This window comes from Syngnathus leptorhynchus, chromosome 4, assembly GCF_054491065.1.
Source record: "Syngnathus leptorhynchus isolate UIUO chromosome 4, UIUO_Slep, whole genome shotgun sequence".
Lineage (NCBI taxonomy): Eukaryota > Metazoa > Chordata > Actinopteri > Syngnathiformes > Syngnathidae > Syngnathus > Syngnathus leptorhynchus.
In genome coordinates, this window is record NC_141198.1 from 10,402,855 (window position 1) to 10,417,461 (window position 14,607).

Sequence of the window (14,607 nt, forward strand, 5' to 3'; positions counted from 1 at the left end):
TAAATGTCATTTATTCAAAATCAACTAAATCTAATCTTTTATTTCAAAATATTGTTTGTCTGTTTCTTTGTTGGTTTGGCAAACGCGTTCTTGCATTTTATCATCTGCAGTGAATATTTTTCTGCCTGGTTATTATTATTATTTCTGACATTATGAAAAGTGAAATAAACCTAGACCAAATGGGTGAATAATTCTCAATGTAGCAGACATAAATTGCATTGGTCCAGAACAGAGCACCAAATTATAGTTAGACCAACAAAGTTTTTCATCCACTTTTACCTCAAATTGCGTACGGAACATTACAGTCGTAGAGTTGGATCGAGCTAGGTGATAAGTGTGCAGCGCGGTGTCTCACAGTTTGGACAGAACGTGAAGGTCTGCCAAGAGAAATAATAGTGCATGACATAATCTTTGTCCATCGTGGTTTCATCCACAGGACAGCGCTCCAAATTTGGCACATTAGCCGCGATTTACTGCCAATGTGTCACAGAACAAATGCAGCTGGTGTGTGCATGAGCGCGCGTGTGTGGGTGTGCTTATGATAAAACACAGGCAGCAAAATTTATGCCTGTGTCTTGTGTTGGATCTTTTTTTTTTTTTAACTCCCTGACGAGCATGCAGAGCATCCTTCTTTGTGTGGATGTATGCTGATAGGAACAGGTATTTTTTTCTGAAGGTGTGTTTCCAGCTTGGCCTCATACTGTGACTGAGTTGGCATGATCACCTCGGGAAGCAGCAACATGCAGACACATGCTCTGGACTTTATTTATGGTGCTGATAGAGGCGGAGGAGGTCATCAGGCACAATGCTGGCTGCACGTTGTGGACGTGGCGTAGGTCCAACCAAAACAATAGCCCTGGTGCAGCTCCCTGGATGAGTCCCATGGGGGCAGTGGAAAGGGCGGAATGCAACACTGGGTTTAGAGGTTCAAGGGTACGTCCTGTAGTTAATGAGATCACCTCGCAGGGCCCCCCAACATTGTCTTATAGCAGCACTGCCGCAACAACGTGGGCCACTAAAACACAAAGTCCACAACGCTCCCCCGAGGTAATCAAAACAAGATGTCCCTCCAAGGATGAAGGTGCCAGAAAGTGCCATGCTCTGCAAACTAGATGTTGATGAAATTGCACATGGCAATTTGCAATGCCACTGGCTAATTTGTACAAGTAAAAAAAAAAAAAAAGGACATGACCCGAGGAAATGCCAAAGAGCAAAGCAGAAACAAACACTTTGCTTAATGGGGCATGCCTCACATGGTCTATGGATGCAAATGGTACTTTCACTTGTTATGAAACATAACAGAGTGGTGGGATTACCCCCATAATAGTGAAATGGACTGTGGCCCTAAAATAATGCATAAAACAAGTGAGCATTACAGAAAAGTGAAATCAGAATGATTCAACAAGAATTTAGCATTATTTTTGCACAGTGGGTAAATTAGCACACTGGAACTCCTGATGGCAAGTTTCCCCGAGGTCATACATTGCAAGTTGGGCAAAAATTCTTCCTCCAAAGTCGCAGTACAGTTAAAAGTTGGAATCTCACTCACTTGTGCTCTAAGCTTTTATTCCAACAGATGGAGACACATTAAGAAAGAGCTATGTGTGTGAAGGGTCGAGGTCCCGACTTATGTGGAGTCCTTGGAGGGGGTGCGGTCCGGCTGGAGACTCCCCTTGTTCTGCTCGGGACTTCGATTCTCATGTGAGCAATGACAGTGAGACCTTGAAGGGCATGATTAAGAGGAACTGCTCCATGACCTAAATCTGAGTGGTGTTTTGTTATTGGACCTATACTTGAAGTTGTCAAGGTGGTTAATAAAAAGCTCCTCAGGCAGCAAAGATTCCAGGGTTGGACTCATAATACTTGAAAATGCTCCAGATGGAATATGACTTAGTAAAGTTTTAATCTCCAAGCAATTAGAGGACGACAGTATTTTTAGAGCAATTATTAGCATCATTGCATAGACAGATCATCTCATTGATGTCAACTGGGCCAACAGTCCTTGGGCAAAGATTCATTCACAAATTTGGGAGTGTTTGTTGAATGATTTGATACTTGGCACGGTGGAAATCCTGGAGAGTCACACAATCCTGTAGTTATATTTTTCCTCGCACTTCCTGTAAATCCCGCTTTTGTTCGCCATGTAATCCAACAGCTTCATAAAGTATATCAGTCACTTGAGCTTTAGAGGCACGTAGTGTTGTGCTCCACTCTTTCTCGTCTGGCCCTTGAAGTGAAATCATTTATCTTTGCTGGAGACTATTCAAAGCCGAGCACTCAAGCACGCGGCCGCAGATCATCTTTACTCGCCTTTTTCGTCCAGAACTAATCGCAACCATCAGCACCGCTCATCTGGATGAGACGCCACGTGAACAGATGGGAACAAATGTAGCGGTTAAACTCGCAGCACAAGCAGAGGCAATTGTTGCATTCAAAGTTTGGCTGGGAAGAGGTGACTGAACCCGGGGAGGGGGTGGGGGGGGGTATAGTTAGGGAGGTCTACGATTGAGCGCCCATAAGTGATGTCACAACTACAAACCGCAGTAAAATGTGTGTGATGTGGCTTGTTTGTGGTTGAGAGTACATGGGAACGGCGGCTTCAAGGTCGACTCCATAATATCCCACCCACTTAGAATCAATCGACGTTATACAATGTGTGTTTAAGAGCTCAGAACAGAGCCAAACAAGCAGCTACGTCGTGAAAACCAGTGGTGTGTAAAAAAAAACACTGACTACTACAGCATACGGTATAAAATAAATTTGATTAAGTAAGTAAATGTTTCATGCAAAAACAGAAAGACGCTGTTGGATAACCTGCAAATTTAGTCGTGTCTTAAAATATGTAATTCAAAAGACAAATTAAAGCAATTTCCGTGGCACCACACACACACACACACACACACGAAAATAGAGCGATAGTACTGGTAGTAGGTTTTCGCTGGACCGAAAGTATTAAAGAAAGGCAAGAATAATAATGAGCTGGACTGTTGGTTATCAGTGAGATCGTAGAAATCTTGTGCACATTTTTAAAAGAGCTAAGAATCGAACCAAGAAGGGAAAAAGCTATCTACAATGTGTATTCAGTTTCTATATGGTATTAAGTAGAGTATGAATGATGTGTTAGGACAGTATGCACAGTTAACATTTTTATCATCATTGGGGCTGACCAAGAAATAAGTTTGTGCTTCAAAATGCACCTTCAAGTTAGACTGATATTATTTCTGCCAATATGGGCAATTGGGTGTTCCAATAAGACCATGATCTCAAACATACACTAAAATGAGTTCCCAAATGGATAAAGCAGTCAAACATTAAGCTTCTAGAATGGCTATCTCATCAAAATAAAAAAATACTTCTAGAATGGCCCTCCCAAAAGACTCCAATGCTATTGAACATTTGTGGATTATGTTTAAAAACCAAGTTTGTTCCAAGAAAGCAACCAATTTAAATTAATCGAGAGGAATTCTGCCAAAAGAGTGTTTAAATATCCATCTACAGTAAAAAAAAAAAAAAAAAGGATCTGGTAGCGGTGACTCTTGCTATGGGACATTTATCCAATATCAGTGGCAGTATATATTTTTATTATTATTATTTTTTGAACTGCTGACGAGGCCTACTTTCGTTCTAAGTGTAGGAAAAACAGATTTGAATGAGCTCCCAGGGGAAGTGTTGGGAAATAATAAATAAATCAGTGAGCAGAATTGCCGTTTCCAGCTCAGCAGCCAGATACATAAAACTTAACTCAGATTCAAGGCAGACTGATCTGGAAAGTTTGCACGTCACATGAAATCTATAAAATGTGCCGTGCCATTAAGTGTAGGACAAAATATTGAAATCCATCTCACACATTACTGGTGGATGGCTTGTTAAGTCAGTTATGGGCCATGTTGGTCATCTCCAAGTACATCACAGTGTGGTCTTTCACCTATGTAGAAAAAAGTATTTGTATATCGTGTTGCTAGTATCTATTGACAATATGCTAAATTGGACTTTTTTTTCAGTGGTGCATCTGTTAAATTTCATAAGTAGTCAGTCGCTTCCCGTGAGGGACGGCTGGTGGGCCAGAGAAAGCCGCTTGCTCATCTGGAGCCGTGAGTCCGCTTCACCTCAGTCTCAGCTGCTTCCAATTTGGGTCTCAACACTTGCCATTGCATTTACCATTGACACCAGGAAGATCAGCTGCTGTGCGGCCTTTTTGCAGCTGCCGACCTCAATGCATGTTTGCGTTTTGTGTCTCTCTGCAGACTTTGGAAGGACATCGGGACTATGTGTGTGTGTAGCTCGACTGACGAGAAGCCAAACACAACACGGAAACATCGGCAACGCCTCCAGGAGAGTCTGGCGATGTGTTGGCACTTTTAAAATATTCATAGCTTTGTTGTAGTAGTGGGAGAGGAGATCATCTGCTCTAGTTCACCTCAGGCTGGTCTTCCTCCACTCACAGCTACTAAAGCCTGCCACCTTGCAGCAACTAATCATACCAAACAGCTGAACAAATCCTCGTACGCAACATTTCCTGCCTCCAAACCCTCATTCGCACTTTGGCGGGCACATATAACATTCATGCGCACTCCCACTCTTGCTTTGCAAAGTGTGACTGAATGATGTTTAATGTGTATGCCGGTGATAAGGCCAGACAGAGCTGTGAAAACACAGATTAGGTTTCTGCGGATTATTAAGGACAACGCCACTCAGCCTCCCGGCCATACGGCAAATTGCATCTCAGAAACTGCGGCCTCCTCCGCATTGCTTTGAGATATGTCTTGATGAGTACCCCCTGCGGTGGAGCTTTGGCAGCCATGTTAATTCGTGCGTAGATTAACCCACGGGCAGCCTGGCAGCCCCCCTGCCCACCCCCACCTGATAAGGTTCGCTCATGTCTTTGATGGCTCTTGTCAATACATCACAGGCAAGGTATCGAGTGTCGTCGATAGTCACGGTCTCAAGAGAAGATAAATGTTCAGATAACTTTTGGCAACCACCTTCTTTTTATTTAAAATCCAACTTGACAAGTTGAATTCGTCCTGATGTCGTTGTCTCTTAATGAGGTCTAATTTTGATATTTGTTTTGGATGCTATGCCATCTGAAAAGAAGCATTTACCGTACTTCTATGGAATGCCAATGCTAACCAAGCATACATTAAATCCCGACTCCTGGCAGCCGATGAAATTTCTCCCATCTGCAAATACTTAGACGTTTTTTTTCTCCTTTGGACTCAATCAGCGATAAAAGACCATTATGTTCGCGGTCCAGAGGTAAGACAATATCTCCCAAACCTCATAGAAAACAATTAGAAGTCAGTAATTACACCACTGGCCTGGAATTCCAGCCAAAGCCTGAGGTCGGGGGGTGAGACGGTCAAAAAAAGCGTGCATGTTGGATGTAGTGTTATCTTACCCCGCATGGACTTTGAAGGAGTGCAAGCTTGGTTATGAACCCTGATGTGATGTCATGTTTTGCTTTACAAGTAAGAATACGATTAGGCCTGAAATCTTGTGTGACAGCATGGCACCATCATTCCGTATTATCCTCCCTCATTTATCTCAGCATGCCGCTGCTGCTGCTGCTGCCTTGGTTTTGGGAAACGCAAAACTAAAACACAGACATGTTATCTCGACTTATGTTTGTCGATTGCTGGAAGGCAGGGGGGGGGGGGGGGGGGGGGGGGCTGGCGAGAATGGACGGACACAAAAGAAAACAACTCTCATCTTAATTTAACCACATCAGTCTGACGGCATGTGCACAGCCAGGATGTTAATACTGCAATAATGCATACTGAGACTTGGAGTCAGTGGTGACCTGGGGTGGCCCCAATGAAAGAACGAGGGGGGGGGGGTCAAACTAAATGAGCAGATCATACCCATTTTCCACAGTCTGACAAGCAGAACAATGGGGATGATGGGAAGGAGAGGCCTGTCAAAGGTACAATATGTGGCTCCCCTTTTTTAAAATCAGATTAGTAGAATGTTATGAATGTTTAAATGCTTAAAAGGCACACAGGATGTTTGTGCTTCTCTCAATAAGTTAGATAAGGTAAAAAAAATACAAATACTAAAAAAGTAGAAAGCAAAAAAGAAAAGCAGACGGGCGGAGTCCCAAGCAGGTTATTAAGAAGTTGCCTTTCAAACTTGCACTCATTGAACTGCGTGTGCAGCTTTCACCTTGCTCCGTGGCAATCGATTTAAGCCCGTACCGTTTTTGAGCTTTACCCATCTGGCCAGCTTTTATTTCGGCTTCAAACTGTGAACGAGGCGAGCGCCAGTGCGCTCTCAGGTTCTGAGGTCCCCTTCGCGTTTCTGCTCACATGGCTCGGACAGAACAAAGCGCCGGTGGCCCTGGATAGCGTCGGCGGTGCCAGAGTGTAAGGCCCCCGTCAATGGAAAGTGTCACGTCTACTCAGCGCAGACTGTGATCTGAGCCACCCGAAACAGAGCTCAGTTAAGTGGTTAATCCCAGTATCCCTGCTGGCTCAACAGCCCCCTGCTGCCATGACAACCGGAGGGGAATCTCCTTTGGAAACAACTTAATTGGATCATTTCCTCTCTAGTCCGCTCGTGAACTTGCCGTTTTTTGTACTGTGACTATTGTGATCACGTGGAGCTCACCTGCAGGTTGTTGGACAAACAGGCCCTGCTTTCATCAAAAAGTGACCACCTCGATCTTCATGTGCTTTAAGTCACAAAAGCATGACAATTTGTGACCCCCCCTCAGACAAGTGCGGACCTAAATAGACAATCCACCCTCTTTTCCGAGACAGTCTTTGCATGGGTGCCCGTGCCCAGGAAAGACATTACACATGTGCGAGTACCTCAAGCGGCTACTGTGGTTGCAAAAAGAAAACAGCCACACTCACATGGCACTTTGAGAGGATCATGACTATTTCCAGCTGCACCACAAAACCACAATAAAGACCCATGGCAACATTGCAGCAGCTCAATTTAACCTGATGAACAAGGCTGAAGTCTTTCATTTACTATACACCTTATTATTATTAACATTGTTCATGAATAATAATGAATTGTATTTCCTGTTTGGACTTACCTTCTTCACAGCCGGTCCCACTAAATCCTGGACAGCATTTCCACTCCAGTGAGGTCACAGTGCGGTACACCGTTTTATAGGATGGTCTGACAACGGTCCTGTAGCTGGAAAATACAAAATGGAACCACGTGACACACAATTCGTCATCGTAAATATTGGAATAATAAAGTTTGATCAAGTTTTCATTTGCACAATCGGCCCATGATGGTTACGAGAACTGCACAGTCAGATGACTATAAATTTAACAAAAGGTCAGGAAAAGGGACGTGACTAAGGAAACAAAGTTTAAAAAAAGGAGGGGTGGGACAGACAACATTTCATGCTCTTCTTGTAGTGTAGCTGTTTCCTGAAAGAATAAAGCTTTGTTTAAGTAATGGCATCTTATGTGTTCTTTCCATTCCATTTGTTTTAGTCACATCTCAAGGACAAATCTCAGTTGACCAATCAACGGGAAGAAACATGCCAGGGTTCTACCTGAACGTGGTCAATGAACAAGTTTATTCATAATTTGGGCGAATGTGAACTGAAAATACTGTTCCTGACCAACGTTTTTGTGAACATTCTGGCATCTGTGAACGGGTTGTTCAAGAGTGGAGTGCCAGGTTTGAAGACTTCCAGGAGAAAAAAAAAAACAGCTACTCAACACATGGCAGCCGAACCTTGTTACAGTATGAAGCAAGCGAACTTGCATTGCAGTCATCAAAGTGTAAAAAGCATGATGACAGATCGGAGGGGCAAATAAAGGGTGCTTACCTCATTTATGAAATCTGTATTGGTTGGCAACAAAATGTAAGCTAAGGCAGGTTGCAGGTGAATCATCATTTTACAGTCACCTGAAGGTCATTTTTTGAGATTGTACTGTGAAAGCTACAGCTGTCTATATGAATGTGTGCCCAAAAATAAAAATAAAAAATCATGAAATGCCAGTATTTCAGCATAATGGCTTCTGCTCACCTGCCCCCGGCACATCCCTGCGGCCAGCGGCACGTCTGGTAAACTCTCTGCACGAGCGTCCCATTCTGCACCTGGCAACTCACTGTCTTTGTCACCGTATGAGGACACCAGTTTCTGAAGGGACACAAAAAGAAATCTGAAGACACTTTTGTTCTTTAGATGCATGAAAATAGCATTCCAGGAGGCGAATAATTCAAGTAGTACATCTGAAAACAGTTACAAGGACACTCGCATAGCATCGTTACGACAGGAAATGAGCTTTGACGGTCACATTCACCATCCCGTTGTCTTGATTCCGTTCTCCCTCCCCCAGCCCTTTGTTTTGAAACTCCTTTATGGTGTTTGCACGGTTTAATTCCACCAAGAGATATGCACAAGTGCATTGTAAGTCCTGTTGACACTGTTGTGTCCATTCATTTGCATTCAGCTCTCAGATGTCATCCTGAAGAGCAGATGAGCTCTCATACTGAGATGGGAGTGTTTCAGCACATGCCAATGCAAGGTCATGAGTCCTCTCTGTGTTCTCAGAGGCTTTGTCAGACATTTTCCCACCAGTGCCTGGGAGTGTGAAATACACTGACAATAAATAAATAAATAAATAAATATTTTCTCATCACGCAATTTGGGGTTATTTCGTAACACACACAAAAAAAAAACAATCACAGACTGAGGTAGTTAAATGTGTTCCCATGATTTTATTAACAATGATCTATACACAGCTCCCGATTACATTCACATGTTAATGGCTGGAGGACAAACATGGCAAACTATTACCACGGTGTGTTTACACAATCAATAACTGCGCAGCTCTGTAACTGTGAGCTCCATTTCAAAACCACAAAGGAAACTGTAGGCCACTTAGCGCAAAGCTTTGTGTGTTCTGCTGCCAGTGTGTTTGCAAGCATAAGGGAGGGAGGGAGGGGGGGGGGCACCATCATCTGTTTGTCAATACGCATGACCATATGTTAGTGTGAGAGGAACTGAAAGAAAGCGCCAAAGGCAGAGGATGCTAAGCAGCTCCCATTAACAATCTCCACATGTGGTGGTGGACGCACACATAGATCTGCCTGATTGAAGAAAAGATTCACTGGACTATAACTCTTTGTATAATCGCTCAAGGCACTTCATTAGGTACACCTTAACTATGTTGGGACTGTTTTCCATCTGCGCTAGAATTGGAAACACTCCTATTAGATTTGACTCTATAGTCTCCAAATAGAATCTTAAAGTTGATGATTTTAGGGCTGCACATCCATACTGGAAATCTTCTGAAAGCAATTTGACTGCAACTTAAAACTTGAGGAGAGTTTGATAACGATTTGACATCAGTTCACTGAGGTAAGAATGGGCTGGACATCAAGTAACCTGAAGTCCACCTTCTTCTTGATGGTCTTTCACAATCCATCAGTCACAGCATCTCGTCTATGACGTTGTATGTTGCTGTCATAACACTGCTTCCACCATGTTTGACATATGATGCGGTATGTTCCTTTCCTTCTCCATACTTTCCTCTTCCAATCACTCTCATATATGCTGACCTTGGTTTCCTCTGTCACTCACTGTCGCTGTCTATTTTTCCTGAAAGGTTGAACCGGTCTTTCCTTACTTAAACAAAGCAAAGGTCTACACATTGTTTAAAATATCAGATTTTTACATGACATAATTGAAACTACTCTTGACTTGAACTGTTTTTTTTCCATCTTCCAATGTAGTCATCTTCCGTGGAGGTCAAGGCCTTTTAATAACATGCCTTACATTGGCATTGTATTGGACTTCATATTAGTCACTCCAGTCAAATATCTCTAATTTGGAATCCTTGCTATTTACAATTTAATTTGTGTTCCATAGTCCAATCATACGTAAAACACCGGAAAAATTATTACAACAGGACGTATTAAAGGCAGAGAGAAAAAAACTATAAGGGAACTCGGAAAAAGACGTTCTTTGAGCACAGCAATTTAGATTGTCGGTAACAAAATAGCTCTAAGATTACGGCATGACATCTCGATGTCTTCACATGGGGACACACATTTCTTATCATTAGTGGAAATGATAGCGAAGGTGATCCGTCCGGTTAGGTTGAGCGGCATTGTGCAGGGGTGGTCTTTTCTCCGACTGATAAAGATCAGTTTCCCAGGCTCCGGGTGGGGTGGGGGGGTGGGGGGGACGTGTGGAGGTACCTGGGAACTGCTAAAGATTGCCACTAGCGGGGATGACTTTTATGGCCTCCTGCTCTCTTTGCCTTGCACTTAGGTAATTATCACAGAGGAAGCACCAACTTTGGTGACTCCACCGGTAATAAGAAGAGCATTTAATAATTTCCGAAGTAGCTTACCTTAATGAGCAAAACAGAGAACAATACTTTCTGGAAGCATGGGAGAATACAAGGATACATTCCTTCTTTATGCCTGGGAGAGTAAAGATAATTGTCTGTCTTTAGAGAGCACAGTTGTCTCCTGTAAGATCCAATTAAATGAATAATGTCATACAAGGTTGAGTCATTTCAATAACTATTTTGCAATGCTTCGTTGTCATAGTTAGTAACACTCCCATTTGTTTATTTTAAAACAGTCAATATCATCCATCCCCTTACTGTAGTGGGTCCAATGTGTGTTTGAAAATGACATTCTGGTAAATCCTCAGAGTTGGCCCATCTGGTTGCCCTGCAGTGCCCACAACCTGCATCTTTCATGAGACGGCTTAGTACACTTTGTGCCGAGGACTGGGAGAAGAGGAAAAAAAGCTGGCAATTGCATGGGCAGATGCTGCTTGGAAACGTGTCAGTGATTTTTTTTTCTATTAGAGGGGTGGCAAGAGGCTTGACTACTGTGCCAAGGCCTTGTTGATGTAGTTTTAGATGTAGTTTGACCAATGTTATCATAAAATGGGTGTAGGTGTGTAGTTAAGAACAGGGAGGGGAAATAGATTTGGAAAATTGGTCTTTGTTTGTGACAGAGGGTAAATTGCCTGGGCAAGACAAAGCATAGACATGGCAGAAAGAGGAGATGATTTTTGTCACAAGGATCACACAAGAACTTTCCCATGGGAACATGGTCAAAAGAGGGAAAGACCCATATATGTAGATATAAAAGACCGACCTAATTTCATAGCCAATGTGCTGAGGACATATTGCAAAGCCATTACTAAAGTGGAGTGCACTGATCTGCAGTTGCTTGAAAAGCCAAAAGACAAATTGCTTTGTAAAAGAAATGAGCCAAAGAAGGGATGTTGTGCTGCAAGTTCAAAGCATGTGTATGTGTGTGTGTGTGTGTGTGTGTGTGTGTGTGTGTGTGTGTGTGTGTGTGTGTGTGTGTGTGTGTGTGTGTGCATGTGACACGCAGAGAAGTCCAAAGCAAGCTAAAGGTCATCAAAGGTCACAGTGAAGTGTCTCCTCACAGCAGTCATGAAGAAAAACAAGGGGGACCCTCATATGTCTTTGTCTGTCTGGGCTTTTCAGGTGTGGACACCTGTTGCCTTTGAGTGTGTCACGGCTGTGTGCATCTTTAAGTGTTGGCGGATTCACCTGGAGTGCCATCATGTGTCATGGCTTTGAAAAAAAAAAAAAAAACATTCAGCAGGTAAAATAATGGGCACATTTGCCCAACCTAAATAAATGGTCTCTACATAGACAAGTGATTGTAGATGACCAAAATTGGTTTTCTTTTCATAATGCTGCGTGCTGATGTGCAGCTGTTTCTGAATTTGCTTCTTTGGCTGCAAGTGAGGGGAAAAAAGAAAAGAAAAATGTGATTCAGGTCATCATGACTGTAAACTACAACCAAAATTGTTAAAGGGGCGACCTACTCAATGAACATTAAACCCCCATCCAAAGTCCATCCAAAGTATGAACTATTTTGAAGAAGAGCTCAATATTGCATTTGAACTTAATTGAGCATAACCAGTGTTGTTATTTGTTGCAGCTTTCAAATATACTTTTTCATCGAGTTGAACTATTTCCGCTTTAAGCCACAGAGAGCCGAGCCACTGAAATCCCAGTCCTCTCTATTCCCATACTTAAAGAAAGGTGGACGTGGTTAAGATGGATGAGGAATAAGGCGGGCCACGGGGCTCAGACTGCCTGTCAGACCATGACAAGTGCTCAAGGGGAAGATAAAGAAATGGACGAGGCACCAAATAAAGCCATCCCCCTCCTTTTCTGAAGACTGAGCTGTGTAGATTTAAAAGAGGGCGAGGGTGAATGAACGCTTTATCAACTCAGCTACAGAGTGACCGCACCAGTCGAGAAATTACTCAAGTAGTGTTAATCCCCTTTCATTTGAGTAATACTGCTGTGGGAATGCATTCCTTTTTTTCCCCTCACTCTGCTATTATGAGAACGTCTGAACTTCATTGTGCTGATTCTCACTGGGGGACAACGGACTCACCAGGCCAACACATCATTTATTAATTCTCAAAAGAGCCGCATTAACAAAATAGTAAGATCAATGGGCAGTTTTGCATCAAAAAGGTGTTCATTTAGTTTTTGTTTTTTTTTTTTTAAATTGGGATCAGTAGTGTTAAATCGGACTGCATTTTAGTAGGAGCTGTCAGGTATTCCCCTTTTATGTACCTACCAAATCCAAGCAAAATGTCACGACAACTTTTTTTACATCTATCCTAGTCTCTCTCCATCCCATGACTCCGTAAACCCCGCTGACCCCCCGAGGATGCCGCAGCAGCTCCCGTCCCGCAAATGTTATCTACCACTTACAGATCCACTGTAAACTTCTCAACTTTCAAGGGAAGAAAGTGAGTCCAGATGCAATAAAGTCCCAGATGCTTGTGTTTAGTAAATATGTCCACAGACCTGAGGCCATGAGTGGGAGGGGGCCAAGCAGCCAGGTTGGCCAGTACATACAGCACAAGCATGAAGGCCACCTGGGCATGCCTCCTTGTTTTTCTAAATCGAAGCCCCCCACGGCCCCACTCTGAGGGCCATAAAGTTTATCCTTGGCTGAGATAACCACCCAACCTGGATGTTTTAGAGCAGACACTTTCTAGTTGTGAGGCAGGAGGGCTAAGTGCGCATCGTCCCAAAAAAATTCCACCATACAGATGAATTCATGATCACAGTGGACATTATTTTATTACACTTAACCTAAATGACAAGAATGCGTACTTCAAAATCAATCGATAAATAAATTACAGGTCTTTCTTTCTTTCTTTCTTTCTTTCTTTCTTTCTTTCTTTCACTAATTCGAAGCATTATGCAACAGTCTGGTTCAAACTAAAATTTGCAAGCACTGCATAAATACATAATATCACCTCAAAATAAATAAATGATTCAAATGTAGACATTTTGAATCTAAAATGTGAGGACAGGCGAGCATCCCTTCTAAATGGAATTTCATTATTTGCCGGGAGATTAGATCACAGTGCAGATCCTATTTATAAATGTATTTTTAAATATTTACAATAGGTCTATTGTTAAAGCTTCCTTTTTTCAGAAGAGAAGCAAAGAAGCTAAATTTAATCAGACACCCGAATAAAAGACAACTTTAGATGTTGCATCTTGTGTACCTAGAGGGTGGGCTAACTTCAGGATGAGAGCACTCAGCACACACGGACAGGAAAAGGGAAACCAATTGTCAAGAATACAATAAGACCCGTTTGATTGATGGAGAAGGAAAGCAGCACGCATCAACACACAATGTGAGTGCGGGCTTTAAAAATAGCGTCATGTCATCTACGCACGCGCAGAATGCATGAGCAGGTAAAACATGTATGAAAGATGCTCACTCACCTTTTCAGATAGATGGAGGTATGAGAGGTTGCAGTTTGCTCTCTGCTTTTGTAAAGTCCAGTCTTCCAGGTTCCTTCAGCGGGCATGCATAACCAGAGGACCAGCACTGTCCAAAGCAAACTTTTTCTGCAACGCTCGAACACGTTCTCTCTTTGGCAATGTCCCATTGCCGTGGCATCAAATGCAAAAGAGCAGCTGCGAACAATTTAACGAGCCGTCCGGTAGAGAGCGGGAAAAAGTTAGATGAGATGTGAGATGTGTCAAAAAGAGGCAGTTCAAGAAAACACGCGCAACCCATCCACTTAATTATGTTGGTGTCCAGTGAGCTTTTGTGGCACGATTATTTAATCACTCAAAGCGGAGTTGACGGAGACCTGCGTGCGTTAATTGTTCGCCTCGTGCGACTGCGCACATGGAGCTGGAACAACAACGGGCATGAAAGCACTTTTTATAGGCTCCTCTGGTCTCTTTAAAGCACAGCCTACTTAGTCCTTTTTACCCTGCCCCATTTCTCTCTCTCTCTCTCTCTCTCTCTCTCTCTCTCTCTCTCTCTCTCTCTCTCTCTCTCTCTCTCTCTCTCTCTCTCTCTCTCTCTCTCTCTCTCTCTCTCTCTCTCTCTCTCTCTCTCTCTCTCTCTCTCTCTCTCTCTCTCTCTCTCTCTCTCTCTCTCTCTCTCTCTCTCTGAGGACAATGCATGCTCAAGTCGAGCAGTTGAAACTCCCCGGCCACTCACGAGGTATAATAATAATAATAATGCATTTAATAAGACAATGCACACTTGAGGGCGGCTCGGTGGCGCACTGGGTAGCCCGTCCGCCTCACAGTTGGGAGGGTGCAGGTTCGATTTCACCTCCGGCCCTCCTTGTGT

General features: G+C 43.1%; 1 protein-coding gene across 5 annotated transcripts in view; it reads right to left on the bottom strand.

The window, feature by feature from the left end:
- The window catches only part of emid1 (EMI domain containing 1), a 40,662-nt gene extending 26,401 nt beyond the window's left edge, over positions 1-14,261 (bottom strand). For all 5 annotated transcript variants that reach the window (XR_015065920.1, XM_085910602.1, XM_085910598.1 and 2 more), the window contains exons 1-3: positions 13,740-14,261; positions 7,997-8,110; positions 7,043-7,146 (exon numbers count right to left, since the gene is read on the bottom strand). Coding sequence is in view for 4 of the 5 variants with exons in the window: in XM_085910602.1 (XP_085766728.1) it covers positions 7,043-7,146; positions 7,997-8,110; positions 13,740-13,906 (385 nt within the window). In the remaining variant the exon portion in view is untranslated. The remainder of the gene's footprint in view (positions 1-7,042; positions 7,147-7,996; positions 8,111-13,739) is intronic.
- Positions 14,262-14,607: the final 346 nt, after the last annotated feature.